This window comes from Teleopsis dalmanni, chromosome 1, assembly GCF_002237135.1.
Source record: "Teleopsis dalmanni isolate 2A chromosome 1, ASM223713v2, whole genome shotgun sequence".
Taxonomy (NCBI): Eukaryota; Metazoa; Arthropoda; class Insecta; order Diptera; family Diopsidae; genus Teleopsis; species Teleopsis dalmanni.
In genome coordinates, this window is record NC_051846.1 from 159,176,189 (window position 1) to 159,201,721 (window position 25,533).

General features: G+C 27.3%; 1 protein-coding gene across 1 annotated transcript in view; it reads right to left on the reverse strand.

The window, feature by feature from the left end:
- The window catches only part of LOC119669615 (tetratricopeptide repeat protein 28), a 37,235-nt gene extending 35,849 nt beyond the window's left edge, over positions 1 to 1,386 (reverse strand). Inside the window, exon 1 of the mRNA XM_038079592.1 lies at positions 1,165 to 1,386. Within this exon, the coding sequence (XP_037935520.1) occupies positions 1,165 to 1,281 (117 nt within the window). The 5' untranslated portion in view covers positions 1,282 to 1,386. The remainder of the gene's footprint in view (positions 1 to 1,164) is intronic.
- Between the last annotated feature and the right edge of the window lie 24,147 nt (positions 1,387 to 25,533).

Sequence of the window (25,533 nt, forward strand, 5' to 3'; positions counted from 1 at the left end):
TATATAAAATATAATTGATTTTAGAAAAAGCAGTAAAAAAAGCAGTGGTTTTGTTTGTCCTAAAATAATGTCAGTTTTATAGTAGGATTGCTACATAGTTGATATAGGGAAATCATATAGGTTGAATATTTCCTTTTTCAGCTTTTGTAGCTACTGTGAGTGAGGGAGATAAAGAAAGTGATCCACATCTATCTCGTATACAGTGCATATGCAATGTAGATTAAATGTGTTAGGAATATATATTCAAAATAATATTAGTCAATTACAAACCCCACTCTTGAAGTAAATTTTTGCCTTTTTAAAAGATATGAATTCTTTTTAAACCACTGAGTTTTTAACTTCAATATAACAAGTCAGAGAATGAAACTCCTCACTGAGTTTTTAACGTCAATATAATAGATCAGTGAATGAAACTTCAGGATTATAGTAACAACTATAATCATTTATAATCATTATATGTCATTTACATAACGCTCAATGTAATTAATAGTAACATAATTGTTTTGTATTTCGAAGCCTTTCTAATATCTCGAAAAAACAGTTGTATAAAAATTGAAATTTTCACTAAGTTCGGTCTTTTAGTTTATTTTCGAAAATTATTTTTATTGCAATTTTATTACATGTTAGTTAGTTCAACTGATGTATGTTAGAAGCATTTAAAAACACATAAAATTAAATTAAAAATTTTTCATGTGTGTATTTCTGGTTTTGTAGTGCCATATTATACAGAGAAAGATATAACCGATTACTATTTAAAGTCAGAAAGTCTTCAGTACATTAGTCTTTAATTCTTCTGCTCACATGGATTAATGAGTTTTAATATTAAAAAGTACAAACGGTATTTTAACATTCAGATATTTTTTTAACCCCTTTTTTTGGGTTAAGAAGACACGCACTTCTCGGCTTCCTCTTCCTGAAGTTGTAGTACTTGTTTCTGAAGCTTAAACGTTTATTAAAAAATGATTAAAACAGAAATTTTATTACATGTTTTCTTAATTAAGTAAATTTTATTGTAGTTTAAATACACACAAAGGTGAAATGACTACGTAACTAAGCATAGTTGAATTTTGTATATTAAAGCCACCATAAAATAAATTAAATAAACACTCATATATACATTAGATTTAGATATACGTATCTACATGGTTTAGGTGTGAAACTTACCTCTGAGAAGTCGCGCTGTGACATTTTTATCATTTCATGCGTTCCAAGTTCGCTGGATTTCTCATTTGAGGTACTAAAATTCAGCGGTAAATTTAAAATGTTCTCATAGTTCGTCATCGGTAAGTTTAATACTTTAAAATTATAATTAAAAAATTTAAAAAGTATTTTAATTAACGCTCATTTAGTGTTACATTGTAAGTTGTTTGTGTAAAACAATCAAGATGAGTTTAATTTAAGTGACTGTACTGAAAATAAAAGAGGTAAATTATTAAATTTTTTTGTTAAATTATGTAAATAACTATAAGATATAGGATAATATTTGAAAACTAAAAATAACTATAATTATTTAATTCAATTATACTACTGCTGGTTTATGATTTGTTAATCAAATCTCACAGCTCTAACATTTAAGTCAAGTAAGGCTTTGGGTCAATTGGCTAATGACACTGATTCTGAGCTTCAAACTTGGCAGGATACGAGTTAAATTCTTGGTACTTGCAGTCTTTGAGAAATAAATATTTTTGAATAAATAAATATACGAAATAATTTCAAAACCAATGATGATGGATATTTGGTAGTACTCGAAACAGCTATACGGTGAGTCAAAAATTTAATTAATTAAAATTAAAATTTTGTTGTTGCAATTCACTACTGTTTGAAATCTTTCTATTAAATATAATGATTTCTATTAAGTAAAATAGGCACTGTTGTCATAAGTGATGTTAAAATCAAATTTAATAATAATTGGGCTTTTCTTTTGTAAGCATATCGCAAAAAAACAACCGCTTATTTTAAAAATAACATGTGAAACAACAGCATTGCTAGCTTATTTAGTCCAACTTCATTGAAATTGCTTACTTAATAAGCAGCTAAAATCGCATGGTTGTCAAGAAATGTAATTGCGAACAAGTATTATTTATTTTCGAAACTTTAAATTCTATTACGTGTTTTGCATCAAAGTAGAAGTAGCCATCATAAGTACTGTTTATTTAATGTTGTATATATAATACCTATATACTATTGAGTTGTTCAGGAAGTAATTTCGATTTTTTCCTAACAATCTTATTCTATTATTTTTAGAGCCAATTTCAGACTTAATCGGCATATTTTATAATATATTTAGATAGTTAGATTTAGGTAGCTTGATAGCTAGATATAGATTTTGATAGATATAGCGCGGCTTGATTATGATAAAATTCGATTGATCATTTTCACTAGTTTATAGTTAGTGTCCTTTAAAGTATAGAAAATAAAACGCAACATTTTCGGCATATTTTACAATCGAAAAGGTAAATATGCTGTTGACGAAGGACTAAAATTATCCGATGTGTGTGGAAAAGATGTATTGACAGATCAATGGTACAATTTTGATGTTAAAGGTGTACAACCTTTTGAAAGACCAGTTGAAGTTGATAATGACACAATAGAGGCATTAATTGATGCAAATCAGTGGAAAATGAACTTGTGACATCTCTGAGACATTAATTAAATTGATATTATCAATTATCATTTGCAACGCTCACCTTTTATCTCAAGTTTGACATAAGAGTTTCCTATGTTCTGAAGCATAGTAATTTGTACCGTCGCGTTGACGTTTATGACTACCACTGGAGATGAAAAATTGGTTGTCTATAACATTGTTAAATGCAAAAGATTATAGAGTAAAAAAACGAAGCCTGCTTTAAAACCAATATTTAGCAAAAAAAAACTAATGTCATTTATTTGGTGGGATTTCAAAGGAATAGCTACCACCGAATAACAATTGTGAAGTGTACTGTCATTAGCCGAACAAATTAAATGATTCACTTAAACATTTATGTTATAAATGTAATTTTTAATTTTTGAAAGACAAATGACCAATAATAAAAATTTTGATTAATTGTATATGATTTGAATCATTGCAGTGATTAAGGATGCAATTATAAAAAGCGCACAATAAATCTCAATTTTTAATGGCTTAAACAGACTAAATTTCATGTGAATGAAATTTATGGAGTAAACCTATCGACAAGAGTTTAAGAAAGGTGTTTTCTGCTACAGTCTGCGCAAAATTACGATATATCTAATGTGTCATTAAAACAATTATACAAGTTGATCTTGGGAATAGCGGGCTTTAAGTATTTTTTTTTGCTACAGTACCTTATCTGGCTGGCAAATCAGCAGCACTCTTCAAAAATGTCTCAAAGAATCAGAATTGTCTAACTAAATTGGTATCTTGATTAGAGACATGTAATAGTTTACCACTATCTCCGATTTAAATTGGATCGATTTTTCTACTGAAAATATTACCGTTTAGAATATGATTATATAGAAGCAACGTCTGTCAGATCAGTAACACTGATCTTTATATGAAGTTGATGAACATCTTCTGCTGATTGTAGTACTTTGTTCTCAATAGAGCGTAATGTTGTAATATATATAAGATAAATACAATATTTTAAAAATACTTTAAATACGATTTATTAATACAATTGTTTTTTCATATAGTAGTTTTATTATATTTAAAATTTAGAATTGAAAAATTATGTTAAAAATTCGAGATAAAAATTTGACCAAGTTTTTAATAATGAGACTCTTTTGAGTTTATTTAACCACTATATCATATAGACATAATTAAAATTGAGTTTTCCAAATTTTTGTGAAGTTAAATTAGCACAAAATAATTGATTTGCTACATCACACTGTTTCGGTATTGAAGAATATTGAAGATTCGGCAAAGCTAAAAGCTAAACTTTTTTCCTACTTTTACGACTTTTGGCTACCAGTTTTGTATTTTTTATGACCATAGAATCCTTATAATTTTTTTAGTTCAAAAACTATCTGCTTGAATTACAAAGGTTACACCTATTAGTATATGAAGTTAATGAAGTGAGAAATTGGTATCGAGTCTTCAAATTGAAGTTAAACTGCTTTCTTGAAAAGTTAAAAGTCATTAATGTAAGCATTAAAAATTGATTAGTTATCATTTCTCTTAACCTATAGCATACACACAAATGGTATCACATCTTCATTATAAATTTCAAGAAATTATGGAGCAATACATGAAACCTTAAAACGAAAGACAATCTAACTTGTAGGATGGCAGCATTACTAATAACTGTAAAAAGTAGATTTAAATATATTGCATTACTTTGATAAGAATTTATGGGATAAGTTTTGTTGCGAAATTGTTGTAATAATGTGAACTTCAAGGATTTGATTTGATTAACTATTTAAGATAATAATAGAATTGAATATGTGTAGCATAAAGCTAAATGTCTGTATGAAATATATGAATATATATGGAAAGTAATTATGTACACACATTGTCTTTTCATTGATACATAGTCTTAAATTCAATACCTTCTGCATGTCGATATGTAACACATCCTTTCCGCCAAGTATTTTCGGTAAATTTATTCTTTGTAGTATTAATATTATTATTACTGCTAACGTCTTCTTTATCATGAATAAAACTATGAATAAATATTATGAATTGTTATTTTCATTATTAATTTGTGTATTATTGGTATTATTATTATATTCTTATTATTATTCTATAATTAATACTTTTTTTGCAGAATAAATATTTGACAGTTAGTGCCTGGAATTGATGCATTTGAGTATATAAGTAATTTTTTATAAGTTATTTTTGCTTAACATCTATTAGTTTAAAATATCGATTAGTAGGGATGCAATATCTTTTATGTTCTTATATTAAGCAAATCTTTTTTGACAAATGCCAATCATAGAAATAGATGTTTTCCATTTATACCTCATATTACACAAACACAAAGTTTTTATTACTTTGGCCAATTATTTATCAATTCACCTAACAACATATGTATAGGTATACTATAATATAATAATACTAATAAAAACTGCTATAAATTTATTGTGCATGTATTTTATATCAATTACATATAAAACTACTAAAGTTGGAGAAGTTCTGAATTTTGACAAGCATAACCAAATCTGAACCGATCGATATTATTTTATAATAAATATTTTCTTCTTTAGTATACAGCTAAATTCTAAATTATAAGCAAATACATTGAAAAATAAAAAGTCCTTTTTTCTAAGAAAAATGTGTTTATCGGATATATTTAAATCTAAACTGAACAATCCTATCTTTATTACATTTTAGAAATCATACATAAGTTCCAAATTTGATTTGACATTTATCAGAAAATATGAGAGTACTTCTAAGAAAAACATGTGCCTGAATCGGCAGTTTACATGGAAGCTTTATCTAAATCTAATATGAATTGATATAAATATATATAAATATAAGTACATTCTGTTAAAAATTTTATTTAAATATCTTTATTTAAAACAAAGAAAACTTATACGTGCAATGTTTCATACGAATAGCTCAAAAACTGAAAGAAATACTTTAGTATACTGAAATAGACAGACGGATAAGATTAATAGAATTCAACTCGTCGAACTGATCACGCATGTTTTTTGACTGACAGCTAGGTAGCTATAATGACACTCATATCCTACCAGGTGTCATCTAAACTGGTATGGGAGTGTATTGACAAGCTGAACATACTTGGCTGGAACAATCAGGTGCACTTAAAATGGATTCCGATAATATGGATGCTGGTATCCAAGGCAATGAAACGGCAGACAAACTTGCAAGAAGAGGCGCAGTGTCAAGAATGATAGGCCCAGAACCATTCAGTGGTCTAGGCAAAGGAGCTCTATATGTTCTTATGAATGGTGCAGAGAAAAAAGAAAGAGAACTCTATTGGGAAAGGTTATCAATAAAATGTTGTTAGGGACTTACAACCTAAAACCCTTCAAAGATTGCATAACGCAATCAACTTAAGAATTATTACGGTTTACTGTAAATTGAATAATTACCTATCGAAGTTAGGAATTCAATCCAACTCAGACTGCAGATACTGTAAAGAAGAGAGAGAAACTGCATACCATGTGCTCGGCACTGATGCACAAGCGGAAGAAACACCTAGGAGGGTATTTCATAGATCATAAAGATTCAAGACTAGGAAAGGTAGGCTCTATACTGTCTTTCATTAAGGAAATCGAACTTGGAGAAACATTCTAACCCGAGAAAAGGGCACAATAGATCTTTTAGGTCGCAGTGCACAATCCGTTCTTTTTAATAATAAAATGTGGTAGCTAACTGACAAATTACTTAAGAATTGCGAGGGTCGACCGCATTATCTCTTCTTCTTTAACATATATTTCTATCAATTTATGAAGTGTAATTTACCTTATTACAAAAATTTATAGATAAATGTTTTTCGCTTATGGTACAACTGAAAGCTTCAATGATATACTCTTTTTACTTCATCAGCGGGTAAGTCAATACTTTCTCTAAGAGTGTTATCATTTTAGTTCTGTATAAAATCACTTAAAGGTTAAGTATATTCACTGCATTGCTGGACATTGTTGGACATGTTTTTTGATTTTATTTTACTATTTTACCTTTTTTGTTTATTACTATATGTTATTATCATTAAAATATTCAATATGTCAAACATCATTAGTATCACAGAGATATTTATATATAAAAATGCTATTAACTAATTGTATAAAATTTATCTTCGCTTTCATGTCCATTAACCTATAATATTTTTAATTTAAAAATATTTTATGAATTTTGAAAAAGAGTTTTCTTAAAATTATTTTTAAACTTAAAATAAATAGACTTTAAATAATTTGTCCACAAATAACTTTATTAAACTTCCATATAAGTAAGCATCTATATCTTAAGGGCTTGGAAGTAAATCATTCGTTGACAGTTTTTAAGAATTTTATTCTAAACAAAGCTTAGATTATCTACAAGATTAGACAGTTCAATGCTGCAGAAACTTGTATCTTAAATGTTTTTTATATATTTTTTTACTTTTTTGTTTGTTTATTTTTTGTGTAAATATGTTTTTCTAAGTGTTGTTATTTGCTGTCATGGCATTCCAAGAGCTACCATTGAAGTTCTCGGCAGTAGTAGCCTTGACTGTAAATACCAAAATAAAGGGAATCACAATACCAGACAACGGCCAGGCCAATATATAAATTTACATACGAAAGACATTTTTGCATTTCTGAGGTTGCTACGAACTTACTTGTATATTGTATCTTCATTTGATTTCTTTTTTCCTTCTGCTTGAATTTAATACCGCTTGTCTTTTTGCAATGCCAATGCGGTTAGTAAATTTTTCTTTCTGCGGTTGTTGTTATTTATTCTTTTGCCTACTTTCCAGTGTATTTATCGTCAATTTTTGCCGTCATGGTTAGCAATTGAATGCGCAAATAAATTATCGCTGAATGACGATTGAAATGGTTGTGGACAGAGACAATTGCAGATTGTGGCCACAGCATATCAGATTTGTTTCAGCCACTTTTCGAACGTAGATAAAATGCAATTGTACGCCATTTACTTTAAATAAACAGAGTAGCCATATATATTTATATACATACATATCTATATAGTCATGCATGTATATAGATAAGTTAATATTGTAATATGTATACATTCAGTGGCCATCAAATTTTAGTGTTCATTTTCGGAAGAGTCGGTTTGGTTTTGGGTTGGAATGTGGAAATTATTATTAAAATTTAAGAAGTATTATAAGTGCACTTTTTAATAAAAAAATAATTACGCCAGAAGAATATTCGAATTTTTAATACGAAATCGGAATGAAAATAATAATATATTATCCAGGAAAATTATGTTTAAAAAGAAATTCAAGTAAATTAAACATCGTTGAGTTTTATTTTTAGTAATGAATAAAGGTATTAGTAACTATGAGTTTCATTTTTTGAATATTATTTTATGACTTTTTTGATTAAAATGAATTTTAAAGAAATGACAGAGTGTCTTGATTTTATTATAAATTTCATTCTGGAATATCAGTTGTTAACCATTTTTCCACATGAATCTCACATAATCCATTACTATTATTTTACATATAATACCAATAAGATTTTCGTAGAACTTTGGTTCTCTCTAACAAATACTCATCGTCAGTAGTCTTGCAAATAATTTATTCAGAGTGCAAGTACCAATGGTTGAGGTCATACCCAGCCAAATTTATATCTCAGAATCAGTGTACATTAGCCAAGTGATCCAAACCGGTAGTTGGTAATACTCGAAACTGTATAGTAAGTCAAGAATTCAATTAATTAAAAACAAATAAAACTCTCTACTCTAGTCTTTTTTAATTTTTATTTAAATCTCATGAAATTTAAATTATAAATACATCTTTATCTATTATATAGTTTCAGTCAACACTTTATTACATCACTAGTGTTCAGTTAAAGCGGTTGAAGTTCAGAGAACATAAAGGAAAGAAAACTTTGATAAATTAAACTCTGTTGAAAATTTTAATTTTTTCACATAAAGTAATAATAAATATTAGAACTAAAAAATTTATTAAAAATTATGATTATATTTAAGTGTAGTGTTAGTTTTAGTTAAATAAAGTTATTTATAACTTTTCTCAAAAAACTAAAAGTTCTCATTGACATTTAAAATTATAAATAAAAACGTAATATCAAGTCCATAATACAATAAAAAATATATTTAAAGATTTGACATCTATGCATCTTAAAATATAAAATATATTAGAACATTAAAATAAAATGATATCGCTATTTTATAACAGAACGTTATTATTTCCAAAGAAATAAAAGATAAAACATTTTAAATGTATTAAAATGATAAATTTATTACTTATAGCAATAGTAAAAATATTTTAAATATCTGTAATAAAAGAAAACTTTAAACTGCTGTGTCTATTGGCGAGGTGTAAGAGTTCATAAATAGATCTCGATGAAGCTTTTTACATCTCAACATTAAACTATGACTTAAAAAATTAAAAAACATTCTTTTTGTTATAAATTTGAATCAATAAACAGCATCCAGAACTGAAGGAAACATATATGACAAAGATAAAATTATCAAATTGAGTGTATGAAAATGTAGCACCTTCAATGAACAATGGCTGTGTTATGGATATAAGGCAGTTAAAGGACTTAAACATAATACGAGTAGGCTACAACTTAATAAAATAAGGTTTCAGATGGATTGATCAATCCATTGCAGTATGCTAATCTAATTAGTTTAAGGATATGGAATATTTTCTTGTGTAGTATTCAAAGAGCCGGGATGCAGGGTGGTAACAAGCGAAAAAGGTGTTTGAAACAATGGCTGTGTTATGGATATAAGGCAGTTAAAGGACTTAAACATAATACGAGTAGGCTACAACTTAATAAAATAAGGTTTCAGATGGATTGATAAATCCATTGCAGTATGTTAATCTACCTACTTTAAGGATATAGAATATTTTCTTGTCTAGTATTCAAAGAGCCGGGATGCAGGGTGGTAACAAGCGAAAAAGGTGTTTGAAGCAGTAGTTGGAGCAAGAAGGCGTTTAGATAGACCATGCCTCCAGTAGAGTAATCTAGTTGAGAGAGCACTATCGGATTTGATACACGAGACTGGAGAAGGCGCGCAGGCAGCAGTGGCGTCTGGAAAGACATGCTGCGTCAAATCAAAACCCGGTAACGGGTTGTTATGGCCAAATAAGTAAGTAGTTAATTAAGTATTCAAAGAGTTACGGTTATTGTATTTTAAAAAGGAGAGATATTAATAAATCAAATGGTTTTTAAGTATAATGATCAAGAGAAGTACATTGTATAAAAAATTAGAATAGTTCTTACTACTTCGCTCATATGAATTCCTAACAACATAAGTTATATTCAAAAAACTGTCGAGAAGCATTTTCATGTTAGAATATATTGAATGAATAAGTCAACATAAATTCTAAATTAAATTTATATTTTAAAAACAAAATTTGGATCAAACAAAGTTTGAACAAAGTTTGAATATATAGAGCAAAGAATAGTTGGAGCGTTACAGTTTTGCTATCATTCCATTACTATTATGGAACCTCTCTAATGATAGTTCTTCAATTAGTAAGCTCAGTTTGTTTTGATAATTAATGGTTTTAGTTTGTTTACTTTTTTCATGCTTTCTTTATTGATTGATGAGTTAGCACATTTAGACTTCATGAGTTTGCTATTGATAAACTTGTGATTGAAACAGTGATTGATTGATAAAAAGTCTTCTTTAGAATATTTTGAACTCAGTTTTTCGTTTATATTACAAAATTTCATATAAATCTTTTGATTTAAAATTTTAGGAAAAAAAATTTGCTAAACACATAATGTATGTATAGTTCTTACACTTGGCTAACATAAACTAAGCATCGCAGTTATCTGATAGTTAACATCTATGTTCTCATAGTAGTGTACTTGATAAACCAAAAATAGGATCTATAACATGAAAATGTATCATATATTATATGTCGTTGTATAAGTCGTCTAACGAGACTCATAATCGTTTTTTTCCTTTAAAAACGATTAAAGTATTATTTAAAACCTTTATTATTTATTTAAGATAGAAACAGTTAGGTTGAGAGGGTGCGTATTAATATGAATGTTAACATATCCAGTCTAAAATATCTATTGCGTGTTGTTTTGTTCTCAAAGTTTTTATTGGGATCAGGTTAGATTAACCGTTCTTCCCTTTATAACACCATATGATAAACTTGTTAAATCATTTGGTTTTCAGATAAAGTTAAGGAGATTTAACAAATTTTGTTTTTTTTATTTTTGCTAAAATCGTGAAGAGATGATCTTGTAAACAGAAAATTTAGTCCTTCAAATTTAGTCCTTAACAAAGACGTAGAAAGTCGTTGATGGATCTTTATTATAGCGATTTCTGCATTGTTGACTTGTGGGAATAAGTCACTGTTACCGCAATGATACAATATTGCTTTAAAGGCTAAAGTTTATGAAATAATTATACATACACATATATTTTTCTTTTTGTATTTATGCTTTAATTAGTTTTTTATTTTTACTGTAATTTAATTTTTAAAAAATACTTTTGGTATTTGGAATTTTTCTTTACTAAAGGCAGTGCCATAAATTCTTTTCCATTTAATGCATTTACAAATTCTTAAATAAAATAATAATTTAATTCAAATTTTTGTTAAAACGTTAAAACGTTGAAATTAAAAATTCGTTTTACACTATAAAATTTTATGACTCAATCCGGTGTTGTGTTAAATATTGCAAAACTCAAGTGGGAGTACACAAACGCATGCATAAATATTTTCGAAATGCGGCAACACTGACACGCAAATATTGCCTAAAATCAGTTTATGGAAAACAAATCGTTGCAGTTACGCCCCATTTTGCACGCAGTTATGTTAAACTTAAAAAATCTATAGAAAAAAAAAAAAAATAAAAAACTGAATGAAAAATCACTAAAATATTTGAGCAGAAACCAAAACAAAAAATTAATATAATTCATATTTTTATTAGAGGGGCGAATTTTTCGGTTTGTGAAAAAATTAATGGCAAAAAAATAATAAAAATAAAAATTAAGTTTAAAATTAAACCGAAATTTGTTGTGAGCCAACAGTTAAAAATTGTAACAAATTACATTGTCAAAAAGTGGAGCAGTTTTCATTTTTTTCATCTCAAACTTCGTCCTGAACGAACTGCGTTTCATCAAGAATCTTTTTTGGTTTGCTCCCAAAGGGTAAATGCAAACGTTTACACTAAAATTAAAATATAAGTGAGACTTAAGTGAAAAATTATGCAGAAACGATTAATTTAATAGAGGAAATCATTAATAGAGTTTGTAATAAGCTCAAGTGTGGCATTCTTGAAAGCAAAAATGTTTCAGAACATTTTTGTGCTGTTTTTGTGTCAAATTTTGTGTCTTTAATTTTTGTTTTAATTTAGGTTAATTTGAGTGACGATGCAAAAATGCACGACAATGTACAGCGGGATTTGAGCAAAGCAAATTGTATAAAAATTATTTAAGAATTTACTTAAATGATTTTTTTTCTTCTTTTCTGCAACAATGTGTCACAGAGGAATGCTTAACGACTTCAGAGGCAAGCGAACAAGGTATGTTACGTGGTACGTTCGCCGAAGACACGTTCAGTGTTCGGTTTGGCTTTTGTAGAAAGTTCAAAAATGTTTAATGCCAAATTGGGTAAAAATGGAATACCCCTTCACATGTGTAAATTATTGTTAACTCTTTCGGTAGATAGAATTCCTGAGTTTGCCAAGTAAACTGTTGACAGGGAGGCACCTATGTCTTATAAGCATAATAAATAAAGTTCTAAATGAATAATTACACAAGTGGAAATTGGAAATATGTATATGAGAGAAGTAGAACTGATTTATGGTTCAAAGAAGTTATAAATAATTTAAGATTATAAATTTAAAAGAGTTATAAAAGCATTATATTTAAAATATTATAATTATTTCATTATTAATAAAAACTAGTGGAATAATAAAAAAATATTTCATAAATTTTATGAAATTTAATTATATTTTTAATTTTTTGTTTACATTTACTTTTGCAAAAGATTTAAATAAAACTTTGAAAGGTATTAAACAAATTTAGTAGCTGACTTGAAAAGGTTTTGTTTTATTTAATACAAGTTTAAACAGAGATCACATACACTGCTATTATATACAAACGTCATGAAAATTTGAAAGGCCAACTTTTCATAAAGCACACCAAAATGATTAAAAGCATAATTTTTGTCTGGACCCAGGTTGATCTTCAATTTAAGTCCCATCCAACTCAATCCAGCACTTATCTCTATCCCATCTCCCCCTGCCCTTGCCCCATCCCCAACCACTACCCATTCACATCGCTACCGATATGAATGGGTGTAGCGATGTGAAAGAATCTTGAAAATTTTTTCATGCTATCTGCTTACAGGTACCAGCGGGCTACAACAACAACAACATTAGAACATATTCTGATTTTTTACTTCGGGAGTCATGTGTAGTTTAAATTTTAAATGTTTTCAATATATAATTATTCCACTTTTTAATAAATATATTTCTTATATTAAGCATTTAAGATTTTTATTTGGTTTTTTATTTAAAAAAATTAATTTTTTATATTTTATAACTAATATAATGGGAAATGGTACACTGCGACAAATGATATCCATTGTGTAGATAATTTAATAATTGTAATAATCTCAAAATCTTCTGGTTCAAGATACCAGACCTCATTTGGTTTAATGATATGCAAAAAAAGGTATAGCTGTTGTTTACTTTTAATCAGAGAGCAGGACCCGATAAGATAGCTTGAAGTTTTATTTTGCGATTCGAAAACACTGTCTTTTACTTAATTTTATAATTAAAACAAAAATTTTATATGACAACACAGCAATTATTTGAAGGAATAGAAATATGTTTATTTAGAATTATTTAATAGAATAGAAATACATTTATAGCATTTATTTTAATAGATGTACCAGTTTACCCAATGAATACAAAAATTAAGTAGTAGAGAACGAAATACATGGTTCTTTCGGTTATAGACGACTGATTTATTATCTCAAGATTGGTGACTAAACATTTGAATGTCACACAAAGTTCCCGCACCTGTGTTTAGCATTAAACAATGATAACGATCCAAAAAGTATAGTAATATAATAAATTTAAATTGCTAGTACAGCATACTAGTTAGTACTGAAATTCATGATTTCAAAATGATTAAATTTGGTATATATAAAATCTTATTTTAAAGATCGACTGGTACTATGAAGTTTTGAAACATATAAATAACAAACCATTTTTCGCACAATTTAAAACGGAAAGAAACAGCATATTACAATATAGTATAATATGGATATACATAATATAATATAATGGAAAGCAATCACATTGTTGTCTGAAGAAGTTCATCCCAAAGATTCAGGACTGAATTGTGTATATAGTCAGAATGAATTCTATAAGAATGTAACAGAAAATAATAAAAGCACATTAAAAAGGTGGTGATTACAATAAAGGTGATGTGAAAAGCGTCGGGACAGGTTAAGAGAATATTAAGAGAATAAGAAGAGACAAGATTAAGAGATGGGTATCACAGACTGTGGGTTGTATACCCATAGGACGATGATGTTTTAATGTAGTGGAATTTAGGAAAATTTCCTTATTTCACAATATTGTAAAGAGTGTTTTAAAGCAATAGATTATCTAAAATTTAGAAGTTAAAAATTTAAAATTTTTTTGAATAAATTGGTTTATTGTAAAAAAAGTTATGAGCTATTGTAAACACATAGAGTATCAACTTACGGGAAATAGATTTTTTAAGAACTTTTAGAATGTTCATTTAAAAATAAATGTCATATCAATATTCATATTTCTTTTCATCAATAATATATTTAATTTATAGTTTTTATCGAACAATAGTAAGTTATAATAACAAATTTTATATTATTATTTTTAAGAAATTGAATTTTTGCAAAGCTACCCATTATCAGTGGTCGTGCAATTGTTTCTTATATAAGAAATATTATTTCTTTTTACTTATTTCTTCTGGATTACAATCTAGAATAACTGGATATATATTTTTCGACTTTTAGTTTTCGTCTTTTATGTAATTATTTGTTAAAGGAGGAAGCCACATACTTCCTCAGTTATTTTTATAGATTTATATAAAACCCAAAATACATAAAACAAAAAATTATAAAAATAAATGACCATATCATATATTGTTTACCTTTTCGGTATTTACACTGGAACAATTTTAATGCATATTCATTAATACAATAAACAAAAATGCCGATGGGCAAACATTTTAACCCGCAACCGTAAACATGAAAAAGTGACGAATAAGGCGCCAAAGTTAAAATTAATTTTTTTATATTTTTGAAATTTTATAGTTTTTACGACTAAATCAGAAAAAATGAAAATAAAATGCATAAGTTGAAAATGTCTCAAAATGGCAAAGATTATCATAAATATATGAATTATCATAACAAGATACACATATCAACATTTAACCATTCATATTTCTTTATAATTTTATTAAGCTCAGAAATATTTATGATATTTGAAATATAATAACTTCTGATAACAATCTTTTAATGATTTATTTTTATAAGTACCGCGGTACCATGGTAGTTAACAGATTTCACTCTCTGAATAAATGCTCATATAAAATTGATAAATATTATACCGTGAACATCCGATCTTCCTATTTAAGTATTGTATTTTTAAGTGGCTTCTTAAGTTGCTTCCTATTTAGCTGACTTTCGATTTATCTATGATATCAAATTATGGTACAATGTTTTCTTCGGGGTTGAGATTACATTCCTAATCTTATTTACCTGTATTAATCCCATATTTCGTTTTCTTAGAGATATGAATAATGTTCAATCCATAAAACACTCGAGATTTTATAAATTTTAGTTTTAGTTCAAATTCGACTTTATTTTTTCCTTAAATTAATTTCGAATCTTTTACAAATATGACAAAAAAAGTGCTTTAATCAGTCTTTATATGCCTATAGTCTTTAATTATGATTTAATTTAAATAACGCCAAAGAATTAAGGACTATTGGCTTCAGAAGATATTTATGAAGTTCAAGCTTATAAAACCGTGGCCTTCTTATGAACATTATGAGTACATTCTTATTTAGTAATATAGCTGGAACAATCAGTATACTGTAATAGCCACCAACTCATCTGACAAGATAATGACGGAGCTAATTCGGTGAATTAGTTCCTATATCTGAGGAACTATAATAATATCCAATGTAAAATAAAATTCGGGACGTTTAATAGATGAAAAAGATAATTTTTAGAATTGATTTCATGATACAATAATAGTTTTAAACAATATTTAGCAACATTCAAAATTGTTTTATGGTCAGCCCAAGAACTCACTTTATTAAATTAAATTTTTATATTTATAAACAAAACATAAATAGATAACTTTGTCATTATGACAATGACAAATTATTTTGATTTTAGGTACTCAAAAAGTATTTCTAAAATAACTTGATAATGTTGCTCTATTACCAAAGATATCTAAAACATTTTCGATAAAAACGGTATGCATTGTCTCAAGCGTGTCGTTCAATTAGAAATTACTGTAGTTCTTTCTTTCAGTACAGAAAGAACTTTCAATAAAGAAAGCTTTATTGATGTATTCAAGTATCAGTCTGTGCAGAAATGTTTACAATTGGGGAAGCGTTTAGAACACTAATTATTATATAAATGAGATACCTATTATTAGACTGGTCATCATTGTCAGTGTTATCCTTTTAACAAAATGGTTCTGGGTCTGAAGAAACAGAATGCTGTGTCTACCTAGAGACTTGTAGATACATTCTTTGAAACTATTCGGCTTTGATCTGGGTCAGGAGAAAATTGCTAGGACACGAGTTCCAATACGTGTCCGAAGCTAGTGTCATATCAATATTTGGATTTCGCCTTCCATTTGTAAAGTGCGAGAGTCTTTTGTTTAGTTATGGTCAGTAAGTAATAAAAAAGATTAAACCTATTGTCAATGTTTCACACTCTGAGAGACAGTAACCACTTATTTTATATAGTATTTTGTTCTATCGGATAGTTAAGTCTTAATTCAGGCCTTAAATAAATATAGCGGCAGAAAGCAAACGCAGTGTAACCACTTTAAGTGAACAATATAACGTTTCTCTGGTTTGAGTCTTGAAACAATAGAGTATAGAGAGAAACTAAAAAGCCAATAGAAGGGTATGCCATTTAACAAACTGCTGTTATATTGGTATTCACACAACTTCTTTTTCTTCATCACTTGATCAAACGTAAGTTACTGTTTAAAGTACTTTTAGTCAATGGTGTAGGTGACCATTTAGGTGATTCACTGTAATAACAAATCCTTTAAAATCTGATAATAAGTTATTATAAAGATTTCATATAAGTATATCTATATTTTCCTGACATACAATCCAAATAATTTTAAACATTTTTATTTTATCCATTTTAAAATATATAATTCTTCATGTAGGAGTAGTAGAACACTAAAGTCTGGATATAAACTGGTGCAAACATTATCGTTGATATATAGAAAGAGAGAAGATTTCTTTACGTTAAAGGCAGAATTTAGTGATTTCTAACTTATTAGAGAGCGGATGGCTAGGATAGCAGTTCCTCACAATATTTGCTTGTTACTAAAAGGCAAAAGAAACAGTATTTTATTTTGTGTACATGTCTCGCTTTTTGTAAGTAAATACAAATTACATGAGTGGTATTTCAGTATATTTACTGTCACAGTTGAGAGTCGTTTTCATTTACTCTGCACACATCCTACTACTAGCGGAGCCTACTCGACGCAGCCAACCACTACTCACGACTGTAATGGCCAACTATGTAAGTAAGTATATTTCACTTTTTAGTGACCGAGATCAGCTGAGTTATAACTGGTTCACTAGTGGTAACCCACTATAAAATAATCTTGTAGACCTACCGTAAAGCACTTTAACGAATTTTAAAAGTTCCAAAACCTGAAGAGAATGAACTAAGTTTATATGTGCGGTTTACATAAATAACCGATTCCTAACGAGTATGTGGTAACAAAAACTTGCGAAAAAGCTCATCGGACTAATAAATAGGGTCACATTGCAACCAAGCAATGCTCCTTTAATATCAATGTAATATCGGTTAGATATCGGTCTAGAATAAAACTAAATTTTTTTTAAAGACTTGCTCCTAAAAATTAACTTGGTTTATAGATTTTTATGCTAAACAATCAGTTACTCTTCGTGTGGTAAATTCTATGGAAAAGAGCTTTTTTTTATTTTGGTTAAAAATAGTTGATATAATTTTTTATTTATTTCTTTTTTTTTGAAATTTTTATAAATTTACTTATTATGATTTAAATTGGCAAAACAAGAAACGGAAATTAAAATCAACGAATTCTTTTATCTTCAGTCTCTGTGATGATTACAAGGAAAAAATTTGTCTGCGGCTTTTTCTAAAGTGCTTTTGTTCATTTCGGTTTCTGTGTTTTTTGTTTTTTTTTGTAGTTGTGGTCAATGCGGTTTTCTTGATCTCATTTAGATTTAGATTCAACTTTAATCATGGTAATTTTCAAAAAAGCGAAATCACAACATTACAGACAACTCCACATATAGACAACAATAAAAATACTTTTTAAAAATACGAAAATAATAAAAGTATCGTACGAGTGTTCTGTGATATTTGTAGAGAGACAAAATGGCAGCAAACTTATTACGATTACGTACGAGTCTGTTGGTAGTACTTGTATCTGTATCTGTATCTGTATCTATAATTATGATTGACCTTGATTTAGCAATTATATTTGCATTATGACAGCTACAAAAAGCTCAAATTATTTGATTTCATAACTGACGGTTTGTGGTAGAAACTATAAAGAATAATTATTAAAACTTGATTATAATTCAAGTTGTAAACGCAAATTTCATATAAAATATTAAAACAAAATTGTATTGTATTTTAAATAAAATTTTGCTAATTCCCTTAAAACATTAGCTTATGGCTTATAATTTAATTCATTTACACAAAAATGAAGACAGATGAAGTAACAGATGCATTTTTTAATTTGAAATATCTTCAAAATGTTTTTATTACCCACATTTAAGATTATCATTTTAATTGAAAAATGTAATTAACAAAACGAAAAGAAATTAAATAATGAGCCCCAAAAATACGAGTTAACCTTAACTCCTTATCAAAGCACATAAGGAACGATCGAAATTTATCCAACGAATGCGAGGAGCAAATTGTTGGCTACTGTTGGTTTGGTTCCAATGGCTCCATATGGTCCATAAGCTTCATAACTTTTAATGACTATTGCTGTAAAATTTAAGATACCTGCATATACGCGAACGTAGCCACAAATTTGATTTTATAAACAGAAAGAAATTTATTTCTCTTAAATAATATATCTCAAATAAGTTTTATGTTTTTCGGCTTGAAATCCATTCACTTAACGTATTTTACGGCCACTTAAAGAATTTTACACCTTTTAAATTTCTAAACATCATAAATGTTGGCAAATATCGATTTAGGCATTTTTTATTCGCCTTTAATGTGAACTTTCATATATGAGTATCTATAAGATATATAAGTTCATAAAATAAAAATTAATATATAAAAATTAGTTGTGCGCTTCTTAGTGAGATATTAATGCAGAAAATTTTTGTAATTAAAATGAAACGACTGTAATAAAACCAATGTATATAACGAGTATAACAAAAAAAAAATTGATCGGTATATATATTATGTATATACAGAGTATTTCCTAACAAAGGCCGTATGCTTCATTGGGAGAGAAGGACAGCAGTATGTAAGTAAGTAATTGCCTAACAAAATTATGTAAATACTGTACTTATAAATGGTGTGTCCAGATATAAAAAGTTAAAGCTAGAGATTACTAATTTCAAAACAATTATTACAGCGAAAATATAATATATAATATAAATATAATATAATAAATTTTTTATATATTATTATAACTAAAAGTTTAAAGTATATATATTATTTTTATTCAATTATATTAAATTATTATATATATTAGAAACATTATTCAAAGTCTCCAGCAAGGTTCTAATAGCTGTAAGCGCTATATATATATTGTGTATATACTGATTTATAAATTTATTAATAATATCAATATTTAAAATATAATAATAGAAATACTACTACTACTACCACATAAGTAATATTTATGTTCCAAAAAACAATATAAATCCCGCACACTTCCAGTTTTAATATTTCTCCAAATAATAGATGTCGTAGAAAAATCTATTTAGATATTGATTATAGAAAAATAGAGTTTGTTAAGTAGAAAAGCCTGTTGTAAAAAATTTATGGAAGATAAGGTATTTTTAGCTTATAAATACTTTTTAGCAATAAGAAAAGTGCCGGAAAGTTGCAATCAAGTTATCAAGTTGATTAAATTTGATACATATAAAATAATGGTTTTGGATGAATATAGTCTTTTATATACTTAACATAGTTATAGTTATAATTTTGTATTAAATATTTATTTTATTAAATAATAAAATAATATTAAATATTATTTATAACATCACCCTGTATATTGGTTTTCTATCGCGGTAGAGATTGCGTTATATATACTTTGCTTGTTTCATAGATAATTTATTGCTGTGTGAATACTGAGAATTTTTATATCTTCAAATAAGTTGTTTAAGGTGTTTAATATTTGTACGTTGATATTAATTGTTAGTTGTAGTTTTAATATTTTAAACCTATATACAATGAAATTTCTCATAAGTAGACACTCACTGTCAGTGGAGCTAATGAATTTCGGCAGTTAAACAATATAAACAATACAACGCCATTATTGGTGTCTTGTAAAACAAGGTATCAAGTCAAAAAATTGCCTTGAAAAACAACTACTACTTCATTTAAAAAATGTCATGAATAGTGAGTACTTGGTTATAGGATTTACGCAAGAGACAAAAGATAAGTGTGGCATACAGAATAGAAATGGATAAATGGGTAAAATGGATTATCAAAGGCTTAATGCCAAAATACGAGTTGTGTTACTGCTTGTTACTGTACAAATAAAGAAGATATATAAATATATAAAATAAAGTAGAAAGAGAAATATTTATAATTATAGAGAAAAAGCATTTATATTCAAAAATTTTTTGGTAAAGAAATGTAATAACGCTTAAGAATTGACAGGTGGCTCTTGACAGCATAACGTACTATGACCTTTATTTTTATTTCAAACAATAATTTGAGATCTATATAATTTTAACTTTTGATTTGAATGTATATGAACATATATTGAATTAAAAATATTTGTTTAAATTTGGCATCTAAGGAATAATAAAATTTATTATGCTAAACAACAAAAAAAAATATAATAGTTTTGATGGTGTCTCTATGACCTATAATATTATATAGAAATATATGTGTTTGATATTAGATATCATTTTGTGAATATAGTAATATTCCTTCCTCTTTATAAAATTAAATATGTACCTATATATTTTTAAAATCCTAAAAAATTTTTAAACAATTTCATCGATTTCGATGTGTTAACGAATATTTAGTATCTATTTGTATGATTATATTCTTCAAACTGATGTATTACATTCTATATTCTATCTACTGGTACGGATTAATTAAAAAGGTATGGATTCCAAGGGATCCAATAAATAAGTATGGATCCCAAGGGATCCATTAAATAGGTATGGATCCCAAGGGACCCATTAAATAGGTATAATTAAATATTCTATTTAAATTAAAATAAAATTTAATTTAACATGTTATCATCTATCAAAAAGTAAAGAAACTAAGAAGTAATCTTATTTTTAAGAATAAACGAGAATACTACTTGCTTTGAAGATTTTTTAAGCAATATGTTACATATATAGCTAATCGTAAGTACGTTGTAATATAATAATATAATAATGTAATATAATATAATAATATAAGTAAATATATACATAACATATATATGTATACCTACATATATATACATATTATCATACATAAAACAAAAAATATAAAAAATAATGTTAAGTATTCGTGTATATTAAAAAAAATGTGATTACAGAAACTCTTCAATTTCTTTTAATGAAGATAATGATATATAGTATGTTTAATCATTTTTCACTTCATTATTAAATGATATCAACTTAAATTAAATTTAAGTAATATACTCTTCAGATTATGATTAAATGTGGTTATTAGAATATATGTCTACTAAATCATAATTAAAACCCAATAAAAGTTTAAGCTTTAGTGAATGGTTTATGTATAGGACATTAAGATGTAATTTTATATCTGTATATTGCTGTTTGATAAAATATTGGTACTTTACTATTACTGGTATATTATAGTAGTATATAAGAGTGTACAAATAAGCAACTGTGTTCATGATAATTATAATTAACAATTACTAGTTATAATTTATGACATCACATCGTGATTTATCACTTGAGATCACTAGGATTGAAAAAATATTCCTAGTTTAAGTCAGGAATAAATTTTTGGAACATTGCAAACATTATTGTAAACATTTTTATTAAAAAATATATTGAAGAAATTATAACTGTGATTGTTTATTTTGATTAGGAGAGAATGAAGCAAAACTAAAATTTTTAGTAGGGTTACTCATCTAAGCATATAAATTTATCTAATGTATAATTTTATGCGTTTAAGTACCCGGTTATATGGACGCACTTAGTGATATATTGTATAAATTTATAAATCTGCTATATTATAGCACTATTTATATCAGCAATAATTATGCCTGCACATAATGCAATGTTCGGCAGCGCAATTTTAAATATTTGTGCAAACTTAATAGATCAGCAGTGTTGCTATCAAAAAAGAAATAAATAAAATATTGAAATTGAATGAAAAGTCCAAACTAAAAAGTATTTACAAAGATATTTTTTTAAATATCTTGCTTGTGTTGGAATGCAATGCTGTATTGATAACAGATAAATTTATGCGATATAAGTTTATTCGGTAAAATTTTCGTGTAAATTTATAAAGTTTGTGTAAATGATTTTTCACACAAAATTTGACACCATTCACCAAGTAGATAAATTTATACATTTATAAGGTTTATAAGGCATTTATCAGTTTAGATGAGTACCCTTAGTATTTAATAGCGTTTGTTTTAAAGAATAATACAAACTATAGTTAATTTTTGCGAAAGTGGCACTAATGTTATTAAGTTTTTACTAACTTACATATTGGATATATATACTAGTCCAGAGATATGAAGTACATTTGTATCATGTACTGATTTGTCTATTTGAAAGCAAAGATTGCAAAGATAATAAATATAAATATCTTACAATTCCAGATTGTATACCACTTTTTGAAAATTCATGACTTGAAAGCTCGATGCATTGCACTTATGCAGGATACAAACATTTTCTTAATTCCTTTATCTTCTTGTGGAGCATGTGTTTAATAAAGCACATCAATAGCAGATAAATATGTACGCGACTATGTTTTCTAGGAGACTCAATAATAGAAAGTGCAGCTCGTTTGATTAATCTCTACCAAGAGATCAAGGATCTAAGAATGGCGTAGTTTAACATAATAAATAAATCTCTTGATAATATAAAATACAAAATTGAATTTGAAAAAAATCAAGTACGTGGCTCGCTACAATGAATTAAAAATTCTACGTAGTTATAGAAAAAATGAGCACTTGAGCAACGTTGCTCTATACGGAAACTATGTTTTTATTATCATTAGTACCATCTCGTTAGTGCAAAGAATATAAGCCGGTGTTCATCAAGAATCTCCGCTCTCCCCCTTGTTGTACAACATCTTTACGTCTGACATCCTAATGGTAAGTCCCTTGGTGCTATCATTATACGCAGATGACACTTGTTTATAATATTTCAATTAACTTGCCAGATATGTAAACAACACGCTGTAGAAGCATGTTAATCTCAACCTTGTGTTCTTCCAGAAATGGAAATTAAAAATTAACAATGAGAAAACTAAAGCCCTGTTTATTACTCATACGCTTTCTGTTTATTACTTTTAGTGCAAAAAACAGAAAGCTGATCTACAGCCAAATAATTAGACCAGCACTAATATATGGGTGCATCGTCTATAGTAAAGCTGCCAACTCTACTATCCAGAAGCTGCAAGTTGCTCAAAGTCAGGCTCTTCGAAGACTCTTCAAAATACCTTGGTACATTCGCATGAATGACATGCTAAGAGACCTTGCAATAGATCCAGTCAAAAAATTCAATAGGGACAGAGCCCTGAAGCTATATGCAAAAACTGACAGGCTGCCCTACTTAGCACTATCTAATCTCAGAGTAATCACTAACCGTAAGGGGCGGTGCGCAGATCTTAGATCAGTCATTAAATAATCACGAAGCTTATGAGGAATACACAAATTAGTTAGTGAGATGGGTGGGACCCTGCAGAAACGTCCCAGCTATCAAAGAATAAAAGTGTCCAGTTGCACTAACTAGGAAAAGGCTCAACATTATAATTATCATCATATTTCATTACTAATATTGACTTACTGGTCAAAATTAAGTGATTTATAAAATATATTGCTTAAATAGACTAACTTGTCAAAGTTGAATGATTTATAAAATATAGATCTTGAAAACTTTTTTCAATTAACTACTGAAGGTATCCAATTAACTTTTTAAGTGTTTATATATTTTTTTAAGTCTTGATATTATTGAAACATCTAACAAATACATTGTTCTTATTTTATACCAATTTAATTGAATTAGACATGTAATTACATGCGAGTGTGAACGGCACATCATTCATGGTTAAATTCCAATTAAATTTTTTTTTTAAAGCTTTTTTTATTGATTTTTAGTTGAAAAGCAACATATATCCGTAGTAAATATGCAATTATCAGTACTTATTTTTAATTGATATATTAATTACTTCTTCAATACAAAAAAAATCATTGTCTTAAATGAAGTAAAAAGAGTCTTCTTTTATTTACAAAACAAAAAAAACCGAAGTTCAAAATATTTCTTAAGTGTTTTACTGATAAAATTAATTAAAATTTTAAATAAAAGGATACAAGATACTTTCTGCTTTCATCTTTTAAGCAGGTCTGCCTTATCTTCATGCTGTTAATGCCTTTAATATTTGGCGCCTTATCACCTGCGTTTCTTAAAGTGTTTATGGTGCTAAATCTATTGTATATAGCAACTTCAAGGGTGCCAATGAACGTGTTAAAATTGTTCTTGAAAAATTTTAATTTTTTAAATTTATTGTTTAAAAAATTTAAAGATCGCTCAAAGATATTCGTTTAACAAGTTATTATACGAGTATTATAAAGTAGGTCCATATGATATTTTACTGCATACTAAAAAGCACTTCTTACGGCGTATTGCATCTTAGTAGATATTTGCACTATATATAATTGGTAAATACTTCAGATTAATCGTTTTTTTAAAAATAATTACTTAAGATATTTTCTGTTTAAAACTAAATTAACGAACTTGTACGAATCGTAGGAAGTTATATGACTCTCCAAACAACTTTTAAATATTTTTTTATAAAACTTTCAAGTAAAACTGTTCCTCTTTTAACTTTAAATTATTAAAACATAATTAAAAACAAAACAATATTTTAGTTTTCATTTAAAATTTTATGAGCATTTTAATATCTTTTGTAATATATTTTAGTAGTGTTAATTTGAGGTTGCAACGTATTATTACGAAAAAACTAATTAGTTTTAAAGACTCTTGCTTGTTTAAGTAGGTGTTTCAGATAAAAAGGTAGTGTTATAAAAGCAACTAATTGATACCTTTTTCGAACATAAATCGAAACATTTATATATATTAAATTTTGCAAAAGCGTTTGTATTTTTAAAAGTATATTGTAAAAAACATGTGCTCATATCTTTTGCTAATATAAAACTGTGCTAATTGGGTATATAAGGGTATTTGAAAGATTTCAGAATTTGGCAATTATAACTTTCAGCCATTTTATGTAACTATAACTTTATGCCGTTAATAAACTTTAAATATTTTCCATAAGTAAATATTTAAGAATT